The sequence below is a fragment of the Passer montanus genome, unplaced genomic scaffold (genome assembly GCF_014805655.1).
Source record: "Passer montanus isolate IOZ18808 unplaced genomic scaffold, ASM1480565v1 scaffold63, whole genome shotgun sequence".
In the NCBI taxonomy this organism is placed as follows: Eukaryota; Metazoa; Chordata; class Aves; order Passeriformes; family Passeridae; genus Passer; species Passer montanus.
The window spans coordinates 3,786,040-3,799,923 of record NW_024371371.1 but is presented as its reverse complement, the minus strand read 5'-3'; the positions used below and the strand labels follow the sequence as shown (position 1 = coordinate 3,799,923).

The window sequence follows — 13,884 nt, the reverse complement described above, 5'->3', positions numbered from 1 at the left end:
CAGACACCGCTTAAGGATTAGAAGTGGTGTTTTTTACACCCTTTCCTAAATGAAGCTGTCCAGATCCTGCACTTACCTCAATAACTAAAATGAATTGTGGACAATCCCTTAGATTCAAGATGCAACAATAAAAGAATTTAACTCAGGGCACAGTGTCAGTGAAAACAAGTCATGAAGGTTGCTCTAAGTTCACTTACAGAACTTTTCAAAATAAACTGCTGTAGTGATTCACATGTATTTCAGTAAAGAAAACTACATTCTATAGCAGTCATTTTCAAGTATTTATTGTGGAATCCTGTACAGAAAATGTTTATAAACAGACTTAAAACTTCTGATGAGCTGAGGTTTACTTCATGAAGCTGAAGAGGTAGCCATTGCTTCTTCATAAGCTTGCAGGGCCAGCTGGATGTAACCCTCTCTCTGGGATTCAGTTTTCACAAATACCTGCAGCCATGGCAGGAGAGAGGTTAATGTAACAGCAGTCATCATGGCAGTGGCAGATCAGCCAGCCACAACTGCAATCCTGGTGCAGCTGTACATATAGAGTTTAACAAAAACCCCAGCGTGGCATGTACAACAGTTCTGGTTAAGTATCTGTTCCCTAAGGTAAGGAGAAATTTAACTACTCAATGGGTTTCTGCTGGTTAAAAGCTCTTCTGCAGGTTCCATAGAAGCAGAAAAGCTTACCTTGATCAGATCAACTCCTTGAAGTTTCTGTTCTTTAGCTGCCTTTGCCGACTGACATTCGGGGTGAAGCATATGATACAGTGTAATTAAACTTGTAGCATCATCCAGCCTAAACAAATAAAGGCTCATTTTAGCAACTTCTCTCGGAGTATGTACAGAGAGCGTATTTTGTGATGTACTTTGCACAGCACAGGCTGTCCAGCTGCTGGTTCCACTGAGTATCCAGTCCCTGGAATACACAGGCAAGTACCTACATCTATCCCTCCCGCAGCTGAAGCCTGCTGGCTTGCTCAGCAGTAATACAGCTGACATCCCTCTGAAAATACAATTAATTACCAATAATGAGTGTTTAGTGGAACTTTCTAACACAGTCTGCAATGACCAGTATGTTTTACAGAAGTAGCATTAGAAATCCTGTAACACAGAGCTCTCAGCTGAGTTTAAAACTACTGAAGTGTGTGGCAGGAAAAGACATTCCAAACTCTGTTTAAATTGGCCAGATACGTGAATTTTCCTTCTACCAATCTGATTCCACACCAGGAACCTTCCTGATTTCTCCATATGCTCAGGTTAAAAAGCAAGATCTGACCACCTGTTCCAAATGTCTAACTGGAACTATCACTGCAACCTGGAGTTCTGACTGTACAGATTTCTCCCAGCTCTAGTGGCATTTTGAACTATTGAATATTGTTCACTTCAGAGAACTTTGAATAAATTTAGCACCATGTTTTATAGAAATTTACCCATTTAAAATGAAACCTTATCTACACGTTCCTAAGCTACTTAGGAATTGCTCTAAAACCCAATGTATCAATCTTATAAGCCAAAACTGAACTCAATATGGAAATGCCAGGCTTTAACATCAGAAGTGCTCAGAGCTGAAAGTGTTCTGACAATTACATGGGAAACAAAAATAAAAATCCAAAAACCACAGAAGGCTAATTTCTGCACAAACCTATATATACCAAACCACTTCATGGACTGTTACTGTGCTCCTGCACAGCTAAGAGTATCTACACAGCTAACTGCTAGAGTTGGCCTAAAACATCAGGTAAATGAGAACCTTCCTAGATCTGACAGAAATACTGTTTTTATTGTCAAACAGCAGTACTTGTTGTAAGGCAAGGCAGGATTACCGAGTGCCAGGCTGTACTTACAGGTCTCTGTTGATCATGTCTATGAGTAAGCCATCTGCCTTCTTCCTGCTGAGCAGGTACCACACCATGCCCCCGAAGTGCCTGGTGGAGCGCAGCAGGTCGTACTTGCCGTGCTTCTCGATGTCCTCGTAGGTGCGCTGGTGAACCTGCACACACGGGCTGGGTTCGTGGCAGAGCTGGAGCCTGGTCACAGCTTTCCCCTCAGTTTTAACCCTCTTCACTTCCCTAAGGTGCAGGGGGGTAAGCCACATGCTGAACCATATGCCTGTTATAATTCAGGGTAACATGGGCTAGCCCACTCCTTGGTACTTAGGCATAGACATCCTTATGGTAAAAGGAAGCTAAAGCCTGTCTCTCCTGAATTTTTGGGGAGACGAGGACCTTCTCTGCACTGCTGTCAAGCTGCATCTATTTTTTCAGAAAAAAAATGCTGGAGCAAAAAGCTGTGAAACTTTACTTGAAAAATCACCTACTACAAGTTACAATTTCTCAAGTCACTAAGAAAATTATAGTTTAAAGAGAAGTACACATTTTAAAAACAAATGTAGACTAACATTTATCAGCAGCTATAGTTACTAATTTTATTCCGCTAGAACTACATTTTTGTAGCTGGTCTTTGTCAAAAATAATACTTTGTGCACAGTGCTGTTTCTCAAAATGCACTTTGTTGGCTCCCTAGCTGGTCCTGCCAGCTCCTAAGCCAGCAGTCAGTGTGACTTCAGCAGCAAGACTCTGCTCAGAGCAGTTTTGACACATGTTACCCAACAAGTGTTACCATAAATTCTGCTTTGATACCAAAAGTACCTGAGTAAGGACTGTTTCTGTGTGTGCAGTACCTTTCTAGGCTGGTGAAAATTACTTGTGCAAAATCCTCTTTTACTAGTCTGCATAAAAAGAAACCCCAAAACTCATCACAAGGATAATCTATATGGGAAAATTAGAACACATATGACCAACACCTCTGCTTCCCAGATAAATATTTATGTTTACAAAATAAACCCTACAATTCTCCACTAGGAATTTTTTTTTGCTAGAAAAAATGGAAAGTGAACTCACTCTGATATAGTCAGGTGAATCTGGTTCAAACTGAGCAATGCACATGTTCAGGACATCTTCGTGACGGTCTTGCTGAAATACAGTCTGAAACAAGAGTTTGGATTCAGGGGTAGATCATGCAATCCCACCATCCCAACTCTCCAAAATCAGAACAGCAGCACAACTCTGTTATGGACAAAACAATGAGTAACCCCTGCACCAAAAGACAACATGGACAGAAGTACAGCAAGTGCCTTGATGACATTAATATAATGTTTCTGGATTTTTGATTCTGAAACACCAGTTCACATTTCCAGATTAAATGTACAATTGTTTCTAGTATGACACAATATTTACACCTACCCAGGATTTACAGGGCCTTAACCAGGAACTTTGTTTCAAGTATTTTAACCAGGTTACAATGAAAGGCAATTGTTCAAAACAGAATTTAAGCTTTAAGCAGCTAAACACACCCATGCAGAATGGCTTATTCTGAGTTACTCTGCCCAGAGAGCAGAGTTTCACTATCAGACAGCAGTGAAGTAAAAGTGCTCAGTTTCAAAGCCAAGAAGAGCTTACCCCAAGGTTCTCATCCTTGAATAATGTTGGGGGAATCACCCTGCGCCCTTCCTTTGGGAAGAATATCTGGATCATCCTGTCTCGCTCCTCCCAGGTGGCTTTGCGTAACACTCCATTTGGTTCTCTAACTACAATGAAACGTTCCTGCAAATGAAGTAAAAACCAAACATTGTCCAAAACCTTCTCTCTTCATAGCCAGAACCATCCTAAAAAAGCCCTCATTTGTCAAAGTCATTCTATTCCTAAAGTCATCCTAATAACACCAGTTTCTAAGTGACTGTTGCCATATGCCAGATTCATCATTTCTGCCTTACTACCTGCTTTTGCACCTCAGTTTTACTGTCTGACAACTGTGCATGTGCCAACACTGAAAGCCATGGCTCTGGGAAGTTTAGAGATAACATGACTCACACCGAGACAGGGAATTAGCCTGATTTTATCATTTAATAAGCCATTCAAAATTAGGAATGCAAGTGTCGTGCACTTTTGCACCTTTTTTCCAGAGGTAGGCTAGAATCAAGTAAGAGCAAGTGTAAGGCAAAAAAATACAACAAATTAAACAATATACTCAGATCTGGTCACAAGCATAACTGCTTTAGGGTGGCAAATAGGAGAGTTTTCTGGACAGGAAAGTTTTCAGTATGGTTATTTGGGGTTGGGTTTTTCTTTCCTTGTTACTTGTGGAACTTTTTCCCATTGAGTTGGTAAGAAGCACTGATGCCTGGGTGCTTGAGGCGGCAGGGAGGGGGTTTACATTCTGCATTCCAAGGGAGGCTCCTGTCTTTCAAACCAAGACAATGGTGCAGCATGAGAATAAACAGCAGTTTCCTGGAGAAAGCTCTCAGACAGAGTAAGAGATGGAAGACTGGGCAGTTCATTTCACAGGATCATCACTATATGCACGTTTGAACCATGAAGGGTTCTTGGAATCAGAACTTGGTAAAGAATTTTTCTAGCCTCTTATTACTGGCACTTAAAGACAACTGAGATGTTTCATTACACACAGGAAACTTTATCCTTATACTCCCCAGTTCCATTAGACTTTTTTTACAGCTTTCCTGGGAACTCATTAATCATTTCCGCAGCTTTCCACAGATCTACTGCCTTGTACCAGACTGACTCCTCAGCCCTTTTGCAAACTGATCCATCTACATTTGCATTAAAGCTTATTTTGAGAACAAATTAATAATGTTGATCACATTACTTACACGATGTGGAATGGAGTAACTTAAATCTGTAAACACATATTTTGCAGTTTCAGTTCCTTCAAGGACTTTGTCTTCTGCTAAGACATCATCAATGGGCTCTCGTTCATTCAAAACAGGAGGCATGATTAGTTTTGTTTTAGCTTCCTCAATGGCTTTTCTTGTGGCCTTGTAGGGGGGAAAAAAAAAGTAGTTTAATTTTACAATTAAAAATATCATCCTATTGGAAAGATCATTTACAACTTCGGGACAAATACTTTCATTTAGAGAAGCTTGGTTTTTTTCTTCTGCAGATGAGAAAAAATGAGATATCAATTCCACCTCTAGGTAGGTGAATTTCATGTAAACAATCTACCACTACTAAAACCTGAACAAAATACTGGAGCACGTCACAAAACTACAAAGGACAAACTATTACACCAAGTTTATTTCAGGTGTTTTTCCATGGCTGATTTGCCCCAAAGCAAAAACTGCAACAGTTTGTATATAGCTTTAATTCTGGCTACAGCAGAACTGGCTTAAGTCAAGCCCTTTGTAAGCCTGAATGAAGTCAGACCAGAAGAGAGAGGGGAAAAAAATGTAGCCAGAGGATTCCCAGGGCTATAACTTAAATATCAGATGAAGGTATTTGACAGAGTTAGGAAGCGTAACAGGCTAATAAACTGTCACTCAAGAAAGAAAAAAACAGATTTCCTTCCATATTCCATCAAAATCGCATAAAACTGGACAAACCAAGCTATTACAAGTGAACAAACACTGATTTACACTGATTTAGGGAATAATCTGAAACAAAGAGAAGAAACCAGAATGTTTTCAAATGCACCAGTAAGGAAGGCAGAAATATGGGCTATTACAGGCATTTTACTAAAATCAACACTTACTTCCGAAGGAAGCAGAGCAGCCTACCTCTTCCAGCTGAGCTTCGGTCATCAGCTTGTAGTGGGGCGGCTTGAGGCCCTTTTTCACAGGCCGGAACACCTTGTGCAGGTCGAGTCCCGTCATTTTGTACAACAGCGTCTGAACCGCTTTGTCCGTGAAGGCGGGCTTGGGCTGGGCGGCCTTTCCCTCTGCGGGAGAGGACACACGCTGTTACCGGGGCTGAGGGGACGGTCAGGGTCACCGAGGGGACTCCCCCTGCCCTCACGGCTCCTCCCGCCCCGCCGGACACCTCCGCGGCCCCACACCCGCCCCGACCCGCATCCTCCCCAGGGGGACCGCGGCCGCCCAGCAACACGCGGGCGGCTGGACCCCGAGGCCGGGGCAGGCGGGAGCGCTCTGGGGGTGCCCCCGGGTCCCCTCGCGTACCGCCCGCATCCGCCGCCAGCGCCCGCCGCGCGGGGAGCGCCCAGAGCGCCCGCAGCCGCGCGGGCACCGCCACGCTGCCCCGCGCCCCCAGCGCCGCCATCTTCGCTCCCGCCCCTTCCCGCCCCGCGGCGCGCCGGGAAATGGAGTCATGGAGCCGCAGGGCAGCCCGAGCGGGCAGGGACCCACCGGGACCAGGGAGCCCGACTCCTCCTGGCCCTGCACAGGAGACACGCCCTGTGCTGAGAGTCACATCGTGTGCCAGGAGTCGCACCCTCTGCCTGAAGCGTGGTCCAAATGCTTCTTGAACTCAGACAAGGTCGGTGCTGTGACCACTGCAGAGCCTGTTCCAGTGCCCAGCCACTCTGGGTGCAAAATCTTTTCGTGATATCCAACCTAAACCTCCCCTGAGGCAGCTTCAGGCCGTTCTCTCGGGTCCTGTCACTGGTCGCCAGAGAGCAGCGATCAGTGCCTGCCCCTCATGAGGAAGCTGTAGAGTGCTATGGGGTGTCCCCTGAGTCTCCTCCCGGCGTGGGGGAGACACGCGGTCCCCTAGCACTGTCCCCGAGGCAAAGGGCAAGAACGTTGCTGCTCCAAGCGCTCCCAGCGCTTTAATTTGTGCCGTTAAAGCCCTGCTGAGGGCCTGACGAGGGCGGGGAGCCCATTCTGCGGCTGTGGCACAAGCACGGCAGGAGCGCGGGATGCCGGGCTCCCTCAGCCGCCTCGGGCGCAGAACAGGGCTGCAGGCTCCCTTCCTCAGCGCGGGGTGCCCGGCTCCCTCAGCAGCCCAGGACACAGAGCAGGGCTGCCGGCTCCCTTCCTTAGCAGGGATTCTCCGTGGTAGGAAAAACGGTGGAATTGAGGCCAGCGTGCGGGATTAAAGCGCTGTGGACCCGCGGGTGCGGAGGGCTGCGGGCGGCACTGGGTGCGTTGCACCGGCGGCTGCCCGCTGTGAGGGGCAGCTCCGGCCCCGCGGCCGGGCAGGCTGCCCCAGAGGCAGGAACACCCTCGGAATTCGCACATTAAACCCCACTGGGCTCTGTCTGTGCCACTCCGGCACTGTGTGGTGCCCCGAGGCGCCTGTACTGTGCGGAGCACGGGCCTCGTCAGCCCGGCCACGGCTTCCCTGCCGCGGGTAGTGAGGAATTGCTGCCCTCACGTTCAGGGAGCTTTAGCGCTTTTGTAAAGGAAGGAAAATGCATAACTGCTCTTAACCATAAAACCAAAATTAGCTTTATACTCAATAATTATGACATATCGGCTCTAATGCCTGTGAAGAGGGAATACTGGCTTCGTATAACTGGGCTTGTTTCAAGAGGTTGCAAGTTTATTATGACTTGAAGTTTATTTATTCTAGTTGGTCTGTATATCTTCTATTGTGAATTCCAGTCTTACAGACTGTGCTTAGGGAGGTATGAAACAGAATTTGATCTTAAAAGTCTCTTCCAGTCTTGATTATTCTATGATTCTCTTATCAGCAGGCAAGTCTCTGTCCAAGAGTCCTGAACACCTCAAGTTCCAGAATATCAAAGCCACCCATCAGCGCAGGCTGGCTCCTGCCTTCCCATTGAAACAGGAGAGAGTTCATCTCCAGGAGGGGCAGCACAAGCAAGGTGCTTATGTTCTGTAGATCTCCAATTGTTTTAAACTTTAGAGGATTGTTCATTGCCTTGCCAGAATAAAGTCTAAGTTATACTACTTTTGAAAATTATGATTGAAGTCTGGGAGAAAATGGAGGCTTTTTAACATATATTTGGTTTGGTTAAAATAAAGTTAATTATCAGCTTTTAAAAGTGTATTATTTCTTATAATTGATTTTTTTTTTTATTGGGGAGTATTCCTGTTTTTCTCAGCCTTATATCCAAACACGTGCTCTGGATTGAATTTATTATTCAGGCTTTTCAATATCCTGGCCTTGTCGGGAAGGTTGCAGGAGGATATGTTCTTCTCATATTTGCTTTGCTACAACTAAGTTGAAATTATTGGGTATTGCAGAGGGCAAATTAAACTCTTAATATTATTTTAATGTAATTTTGTGCAGAATTTATTTAAATAATGCTAAGAAAATGAAAAATAATTTTGATGAAATGGAGAAGGTGTTGTTTCTCAATTCTTGCATGGAAGATCTCTGGAGTTGAGAGCTATACCCTATAAGGGAATTGGGAAGTTATTTGGCGACGTGCCTAAAAGCCACTTCAGACCTGTTCATGAGTTTGGATGGCAAGCCAACGTCCATTTTAATTCACAGAAGTGCTTAGAAAAACAACAGAATTTATTGGGCAATATCCAGGAGAGGTTAAATTCACATTCAGTCTGTGCTGGAGTAGTAACAGCTGCTGTGAGGATTAACCTTTTTGGCTGGTGGGATGAAAGGAAATATTAACTAACTGTACTGTAGATGGAAGTATAGCAGGTTAACATAATTATAAAGTAGGATCATTTATAATGGGTAGGTTGGTTATATTGTATTGTGGATTAAATTTGTACTGAAGTAACAGCTTTAAGTAGGATATTTTATTTTGATGTAGTTAAAAATGTAACACCAGCTTGAAGAATCAGTGGTGTAAAAATTAATAATGAAATAAAGAATCTTTCTTTTTTGAGCTTTTGTTATTTTCAGTGTATCCCAGGACAGTTGGCTGTTGGAAAGTTACAACTATCTGATGATGGGTGAATGTCCCTATTGAAACCCATTGGTGGCCCAAGTCTGGATTCTGCTGGGAAAGAGTCTATACAAAATCACCTGCACAGTTGGCATTAATTTCCTTTTCACTGACAGTTTCAGGAGAGCAAAAGGATCAGATGGCTGCTGAGAGTGCCCCGGTTGGTTGACATCTCAGGGAAAGAGGAGACAAATGAGGAATTTATGAGCTTGTGTTGTTTCTTTGCCTATTTAATTGATAAAATAAGGGACTGTAGTTTACTAGTCTTCCCGAGCCATAAATATGCCAAATTAGTAGTGAGAAGTTGTTTGGAAGGAAGAATTCTTTCTTGGGAAAAATACAGAGAAAAATACAAAATGCCAAGTTTGGTAACTGTGCATCTAATTGTTATGTGAAGAACATAACAGAGTGAACCCAGTCAGGCTGTGCATGTGTTCACAGTTGATGTTGTGACCTTTTTAGAGTTAATAGCTGGTTCTCTTGATCCTGATCAGAAAAAACCTGGCAATGCTGTGGAACATTTTTTTGAAGGACACAATGGACCAGGTTGGAAGCTCTTTTTACTAAACCTGCATGGATTAGTCTGAAGATAAATTATTTTTTCCAGAGAAGGCGTAGAGTGCTGACATAGGAGAGATGACACAAACCTTATTATATCATCCAACTAGTTTTTAAATGAACTAAATACTACACATGTATATTGATGGAGTTGGTATTTTTTGCTAAAATTGTTGGAGTTGTCATTTTCAGTAGGACTGCCTGTTTTCAGAGTTGCCCACTGAACCTCAGGTGCTGGAGCTCAGCTGCAGCATTCTCACCCTGTGTGCCAGCTGCCTTCTGCTGCTGCAGCCATCCCCAGGGAGAGGACCTGAGGAACAGGATGCAAACGGCTCCCAAAGCTGTGCCTTTGGTGCTGTCACTTTTAGCAGGTGCTCCTAGTCAGCAGAGGTTGAAGACCAAATGCCCCTCAAGGTTTTATTTGTGCCGGGACTCTTTGACATCTGTGTTTCCAATTCGAAGGGGAAATGACAAAGCAGGAAGGATTATCCGTGCTCTTTATTTTCAGTTTTCAGCCTTGTTTCAGCCATGCTTGCCCTGCACTCTGTGCTGTGTTCCTGCGGGCCACGGCGGGGCAGGAGCGAGGGCTTAGAGCAAGGGGAGTGCCTGAGGAGCTGCAGCGGGTAATGTAAATAAACTGTTTTCATTAATGACCCACATTTGCCTCTGTCTCACATAAAGCTGCCATAATCTCACTTTAATAATGATGAATTAGATACACACAAAGACCGTCTCCAGTAGTTGAGATTACATACATTATTTATAGTAGGGATATAAATCCCACTTCAGTTTATATTGTTTTCTTTGCTACACTATAAGGGCTTGAGCCAAAGCCCATTAAAGTCCTTTCCTAACATCAGCGGGCTCTGAATTAGGAGTCCCTATTTTTCAAATTAATTTTATTATTCCTTTCTCTTCTTGTAATACTTATCTTTTAAAAATAGTTATCAAGGAAAAAAATAATAGTACATATTCAGTATTATTGAAAGTAAGATATGGTTTCAGTGATTGTTTTTTTTCCCCCAATCTCAATAGTTTTAAACCTCCCTCTGCATTCCATCACTATTTCAAGTCCTGTCCTTCTGAATCCAAGCACTTGCCAGGGCATTGTGAACTAAAACTGGTGTGCAGCACAAACTGTTATATGTTGGCAGGTGGGATGTGTCTGATCCCTTTGTTTTCACAGGAGAAGGAACAGCAATGATCCTGGCAGATTTGTTCATTTGTTTTCTTCTTTGGGCACAAGAAAATTAGGACAGGATAGCACCTTCCAATTCAAAGGTTAATTACCATATTTTCCTTCTCTCCTGTTGCTAGCACAAGTAGTCAAACCTTATTCTCATAATTGTACTTTTATATGGTTTTCACTGAAACATGACACCTGGGGAAATCTTCTGAAACCAAAACTGTCCAAATTAAACCTAGATGTGTGTTGTGTGTATTGCCTGGCCTGTTGTTAAAAATTTCATAAAAATCTAAATCCCATGTGTCTGCTAGTTACACTTTGTCATGTTTTGTCATCCTTACAAAGATGCCTGTAGGTCTGGTTTGCCTGCATTTTTAAAACCCAAGTTTCATCTGGGCTATTGTCTCATTTTATGGTTTTTAATTTAATTATTTTATCAATTAATTTACCTGGCAAAGAAGCACATCCTCCTAGTTATAAACTGTTTTAATACCACTCAATAGTAACTGCCAAGTTTTGTTTCTTCCAGCCTGTTCTTGATTTTATTAATGGACAACCACTTCACTCTTCAATTGCCTCAGAAGGTGAATATATTTTTCTGCTTGTGACTTATAACAGTTAAATACATTAATTTTTTTACTCCAAAACTAGTTCAATTTTTATGGTTTTTGTTTGGTTTTTTTTTCCAGTTTGAAGATTCACACCAACCATCTTGTTGCTTAGTGATGCCAAGAAACTACTCTTATCTGCATGCCATTCCCTCCTCAAGTTCTTTTTCCCTCTCAGACTCCTCTGTCTGGGATTCTTTTACAATTTCACTTCTCCTTTTATGCAATTATTTTTCTTTAAGTCTCTTAATTGTTCTTCATAGTACCTCTAAGCCTTCCTGTCTTCATATTACTTATAATTCATCTGGATTTATTAGGATTTGTTTTGTCACCTTGATTCTTCTTTTGTCTTTCCCCAATTGAATTTTTTTGTGGAAGTATCTCCTGTAGGTTGCTATTTAACAGTCTGCACTTTTTAATTTACTTGGTTGCTGTTGATAAGGGCAATGTGTACCTTTGGCTTGCTATCATATATATAAATAGCCTGCATGATAGGGCAAACATTTTTAACTATTTCATATCAATATCACACTATTTAAAACAGAATCACCTCTCTTCTAAAGGTGGCATTGGCGATCTGTTTGTGTGTTTGGTTTTTTCCTTCTTTTTTTTTTTTCTTATTCTTTTCTTTGGATCCAGACTGTAATACAAATTAAATTTGCTTAGGCAAACCCACTGTGCATTTTAAAAAGTCATTTTAAAGACAGAATCCTGGGGGTCTGACAGAAAAGCTAAACCAGCTGTGCTCTCCAGGACAAACAACACATAAATCTACACTATCTTTTCTTCAGGATCAAATAAGTGAAAGAAAAGCCTCAGAAAGTAAAAGATATTGTGCTTTATCTCACAAAAGCAGAGCTAAAAGAATTTTGTGTCATTAAAATCTTAGCCATTCCTGTTAGACTCCTAAAATCTAACAATTTTTTTTCATTTTCATTTTAAGCAGAAGCATTTTCATTTGCTAATCAAACAGTTCTATTTACCTGTTTGATATGAAGGTTGTCTTTAGGTCCAGGAAAAAAATGGTTATTCAGCTCTTTAGTGAAGAGACAGTCTCACAAGAACACTTTCCAGCTGTGTTTGTTCTAGCTGATTTGCTTAAGTAGAAAGGAAGCAAGAAAATTCTAGAAACAGAAACAGAAATATAATTAATTTGGTCAAATAGTTACCATATAGTAAATATAGTTACCATATAGTAAATTCTAGTAACCAAAACATAAATATAACTAATTTGGTCAAATAGTTACCAGTATTTTCGACATTTATTTCCAAGTAAACCTCTTGACATTTATTAGGTTCCTCACTGGAGCTAATAGGAAGGCTCCCATCTGTTTTTGGACAAACTCTCTGATTGGACAACAAGATGTCACCAGATGATTTCCAGAAAAGCCATGACAAAAAGTGATTCAGCTGGTGCTATCCCTGCTGTATTTGGGAGAAAATATATATGTATGCTCTTCACAAATTGTTTTAAACCTGTGCACTGAGGAAGCAATTGTATTTATGCTTCTGGGGGTTTTCAGAGAGTGTTTCTGGGTAGAGCCCTGCATTTCCACAGGGCTTTCTCCTGCATGCCCTGCATGCTGCCCATGGCATTCTGCAGAAACGGAATGAGCACTAATGGATGTCAGGGTTTGTACACAGGGGTAGAACAAGTGCTGGCATTTTGTGAAAGCACATATTTCATATCCTAATAAACGATGTAACTGGGCAGTTGGAGGCACCTAGTAGTGGTTTTATTAAATGCTTTAAGGGAAAAAAAAAAGCCAGCAGACAGCCAAGCATGGCAGTTGAAATATTAGTGACAGAAACATAAAACACAGGCCTGACTCTGCCCTGTGCACAGTGCAGGGTGTCCCCATTGTCAGAGAGATGGATAACTGTGGGACGCACAGAGCAGGCAATTCTTTCATTGTTGGGGAAGGGGATAAAAAACAACCCTACAGCAAGCAATAGACTGAAAATTAAAGTGAAAAGTGCTAGAAGTCCAAGTGTTTTTGTCTGGTTAGATATTTTTATTTATTTAATTTTTTTTACAACTGCACAGGAAAAAGGAATGTCTTGGTCTTCCCTTTTATTTACCCGTTCCTGGGCAGGCTGTCTCTGATTCCTCCCTTTATACCCACTCCAAATACACATATTATATCTTTTCGTAAAGACCTTCGGTATATTATCCAAGTGAAAACAATTCATCAATTTTCTTTTTGATCATTGAGCTGAGTCGAGTCACAGAGGGACCCACTGAGTTCCAGACCCTCTGAAGGAAAAAATAGAAGCAGAATCTTCCCACTTTGTCAGCAGCAAATCTCCAGATTTTCACAATTTCAGGTAATTGCAGCCTCAAGATGCAATTTTATATCTGCCCAAAACTGATCTCAGACTTCCTGTTCCCTCTGTTCAAGCCCTCCCTAAAAACATTTTGTTCTTCGTAACAGTCACTAAACAGAGTCAATTTTCTTGTGAATTTTGATTAAAAGCACAGTAGTTTGTGACACAGAAATTCAGGATATTACACTAAAAGGGAGCTTAAATGGAAAAGCAAACTGGATTCCATCCCTTTTGAGTCTCTGCAGCAGCATGGACCTCTCCTAAACCTAACAAAGTATTTTACTGAGATGCAGCCAAGCCAAGGGTATTTCACAGGAGAATTTGGCAGCACTGAGACAATTTCACTTTTGTAGGGAGGCAGGGGAGTTTTCAATTGATACGTACAAATTAAGCAGAGTATTTCTTGGAGGGTTTTGTGTAACAGTCCAAAGTTAACTGTACAATTTTATGCACATTTCTGCCTGAAGGACTGAGTATTTACCCTTAAAGCAGAGCATAATTTGAATTAGTTCTTCACTCTTTTCTCCCCTCTTTTCCTCTCTTTTTTTTCATTGTAGACCAAACAAAACTTCTTCT

General features: G+C 42.0%; 1 protein-coding gene across 1 annotated transcript; it reads right to left on the bottom strand.

Annotated features, from left to right (window-relative positions):
* Positions 1-262: 262 nt before the first annotated feature.
* On the bottom strand, positions 263-6,083 carry MRPS22 (mitochondrial ribosomal protein S22). Its single transcript, XM_039727945.1, has 8 exons — positions 5,969-6,083; positions 5,570-5,730; positions 4,667-4,831; positions 3,459-3,602; positions 2,901-2,984; positions 1,845-1,990; positions 688-796; positions 263-444 (listed from the first exon to the last, which is right to left on the bottom strand). The coding sequence occupies exons 1-8, from the start codon at positions 6,066-6,068 to the stop codon at positions 352-354; spliced, it is 1,002 nt and encodes a 333-aa protein (XP_039583879.1). The 5' UTR covers positions 6,069-6,083; the 3' UTR covers positions 263-351.
* Between the last annotated feature and the right edge of the window lie 7,801 nt (positions 6,084-13,884).

Excerpts from the sequence above, each read along its gene's own strand:
- MRPS22 (XM_039727945.1), bottom strand. The coding sequence starts at position 6,068 with ATGGCGGCGCTGGGGGCGCGGGGCAGCGTGGCGGTGCCCGCGCGGCTG. Across the intron at positions 1,991-2,900 it reads ATTCACCTGACTATATCAGA|GTTCACCAGCGCACCTACGA; the intron begins GTGAGTTCACTT and ends CCGTGTGTGCAG. Across the intron at positions 445-687 it reads AAGGAGTTGATCTGATCAAG|GTATTTGTGAAAACTGAATC; the intron begins GTAAGCTTTTCT and ends CCATGGCTGCAG.